General features: G+C 37.4%; 1 protein-coding gene across 1 annotated transcript in view; it reads left to right on the forward strand.

The window, feature by feature from the left end:
- The window catches only part of LOC101849430 (neprilysin-1), a 36,087-nt gene that overhangs the window by 16,543 nt on the left and 16,779 nt on the right, over window positions 1-2,765 (forward strand). The window contains exons 9-10 of the mRNA XM_035973828.1: window positions 372-423; window positions 2,329-2,396. Of these exons, the coding sequence (XP_035829721.1) occupies window positions 372-423; window positions 2,329-2,396 (120 nt within the window). The remainder of the gene's footprint in view (window positions 1-371; window positions 424-2,328; window positions 2,397-2,765) is intronic.

Genomic DNA, 2,765 nt, shown 5'->3' on the forward strand with positions numbered 1-2,765 from the left:
ATTATTATTATCATCATCTTTATTATTATTATTATTATTACCGGGTATTATTATTTTTTAAAATTTATTATCATCATCATCCTCTTTACTATCATTATCATTTTTTAAATTATTATCTTTATTATTATTATTATTATTAGTAGTAGTAGTAGTAGTAGTAGTAGTAGTAGTAGTAGTAGTAGTAGTAGTAGTAGTAGTATTACTATTATTACTATAATCATCATCATATTTATTTTTTATTATTTACTATCATCATCATTTTCATTATCATTATTTTTTAAATCTTTATTATTATTATTATTGTTATCATTATCATCATCATCATTATAATTATACTATTATTATCATTATTATTATCATGTATTTCACAGTGTTTCCAGCCGGAATTCTGCAACCTTCATTTTACAGCCAAAGTTATCCCAAGTAAGTGTTAACTGTTTCCATGTCTTCGGCATTCTTTCTGAGTTAAAAAACACCCAACTGTTTCTTGACATTTATGAGATGCTGTCAATGTACTTGCTAAAAAAAACACACAATACACACACAAACAAACACATATTTACGTGATTGTAGCTATGTACTTATATATTTACCATCTCTTTTTCTCTTTTTCTGCCCCTCTCTTTCGCTCTCTCTCTCTCTCTCTCTCTCTCTCTCTCTCTCTCTCTCTCTCTCTCTCTCTCTCTCTCTCTCTCTCTCTCTCTCTGTGTGTGTCTCCTTCTTTCTCTCGTCCGCTTTGTCTTTCTTCATAATACGCTGGTACGACATATTATGTGTGCTATAAAGTGGGGTTGTTAAAGTTTTTATTTACCCACCCTCCCTGAATGCTAAGTAAAAATCAACTGGCTTTTATACACTGTAGAATGTATAAGAAAATTGCCCATCTTAACGTCTGGAAGGAAAATTGCATATTATTAGCAAGCCGTTCAAATGCACTTAGCGCAGAAATTTTTCTTAGATTTTCAGGAGAGAAAAAAAAACCCTGTTTCATTCTTTTGACAATTGTATACACATTGTGTTTTGCCCTTTCTCGCTTTTTTTCACCATTCGAAATTATTTGAATTGCAACAAATTGTTTCAAGAGCACATGCAACAGTTGCCATAGATTAGGAAACTGTGATTGAAAGAAAAAAATATTAGATACTTTTAGTATTGGGCTTAGTACGTGTTTTTTAAATTTTAGTAAGGTTTTACGGCGCTCGCAGCTGCATAAGGTCATCTTAGTGCCAAGGGGTGGATGTCAACAGTGAAGTCCAAACAGGGAATCAGGTTTGCTCTGCTCACTTCTCTAGCCCCAACAGCACAAAGTCTGCTTTGATATCAAGGCACCCCTTAAATAGCAGTTCCCAAGAGTGTGACAAACATAACAACAAAAATAGAGGAAAATGCCGATAGTAAGGATGAGGACAGAAAAGGCAGCAGTTTCCCCTATGCACAGTATGAGCATGACACTGATAAATCAGTCCATACACAATTCTACTGTGCATAAGTACATGTTAATATCCTCCCTTTTGGAATGGCCCGAAGACACTTCAGTAAGTAGCACTGTCCTGGAGGGGGGGGGGGGGGAGGGAGCAGGCTTCGTACATCTGGACAGCTGGCCGATGATCTGTATTGGGAATTCTGGGGTCTATTTTTGCGAGCGCCAATCGACTGTCAAATGCCATGAAAGCTTTAAAAACTGTGCTACCGGTAAAATGTTCTCTTTTATTTTTAGTTTTTTTAAATATGATTATCATTAGTGTTTTTATTCTTCTTCTTTTTTATGTAAATGTTTCACAGCGCTTGCAACTGCATAAAATCATGTCAGCGCGCGGCACACACATTAAGCATTTTCAGTTTGGTAGGGAATAATTTTGAATTTTGTCAGGGAGTCGGCGAAAGCCTACACTTATAGATTTTAGGACATAATTTAACGTACGCAATTTGCACACGGGACCTCCGAGATTTTTCCGCCATTTCCCGAGAAGGCTAGGTGTTAGATCTTACCTATCCTAAGATAGGAGGTGTAGCTGAAAGACAGAAGTAATAAGGAGCCAAGGAGTAGTAGTAGTAAAATAGAAAGGTTGCAGAAAGAGTCAGGAGCCCAGAGGAGGGGCAGAAAACGGAGAGAACAACAGACGACAGGAAATTGATTAGAGAGCAGGGAAAGAGGTGAAAGAAAATACTTTTTTAAAGAAAAAAAGGTTTTCCATCGCTGTCAGGTTCCTAACCTGGGACCTACTGAATGAGAGGCGAACACAGTACCCTATAGACCACTACAATCCCCTTAATATTCACCCTGGGGTGTTCTGCATATTGTGTCATAAGTCTTGTCTTTTATTGCAGATCTCTGAACTACGGCGGTATCGGCGTTGTGATCGGCCATGAGATTACCCATGGATTTGATGATAAAGGTTCGTGTTGTTGTTGACACTGTTTATGATGTGATTGCTGTATGCATGTTTGTGTGTGTGCGTGTGCGTGTGTGTTTGTGTGTGTGTCTGTGTGTTCTTGTGTTTGTGTGTGCTTGCGTATGTGGGTTTGTGGGTTTGTGTGTTTGTGTGTATGCGTGTTTGTGTGTGTGTCTGTTTTGTGCTTGTGTTTGTGTGTGTTTGCATGTGTGGTTTTGTGTGTGTATGTGTGTGTGTGTTTTGTGTGTATTTGTGTGTGTGTGTGTGTGTTTGTGTGGGTGTGTGTGTGTGTGTGTTTGTTTACGTGTGTGTGTGTGTGTGTGTGTGTGTGCTGTTGTTGTTGCTGTTGCTGTAATTATTTTTTGTTATCAT

The sequence above is a fragment of the Aplysia californica genome, unplaced genomic scaffold, assembly GCF_000002075.1.
Source record: "Aplysia californica isolate F4 #8 unplaced genomic scaffold, AplCal3.0 scaffold00033, whole genome shotgun sequence".
NCBI lineage: Eukaryota > Metazoa > Mollusca > Gastropoda > Aplysiida > Aplysiidae > Aplysia > Aplysia californica.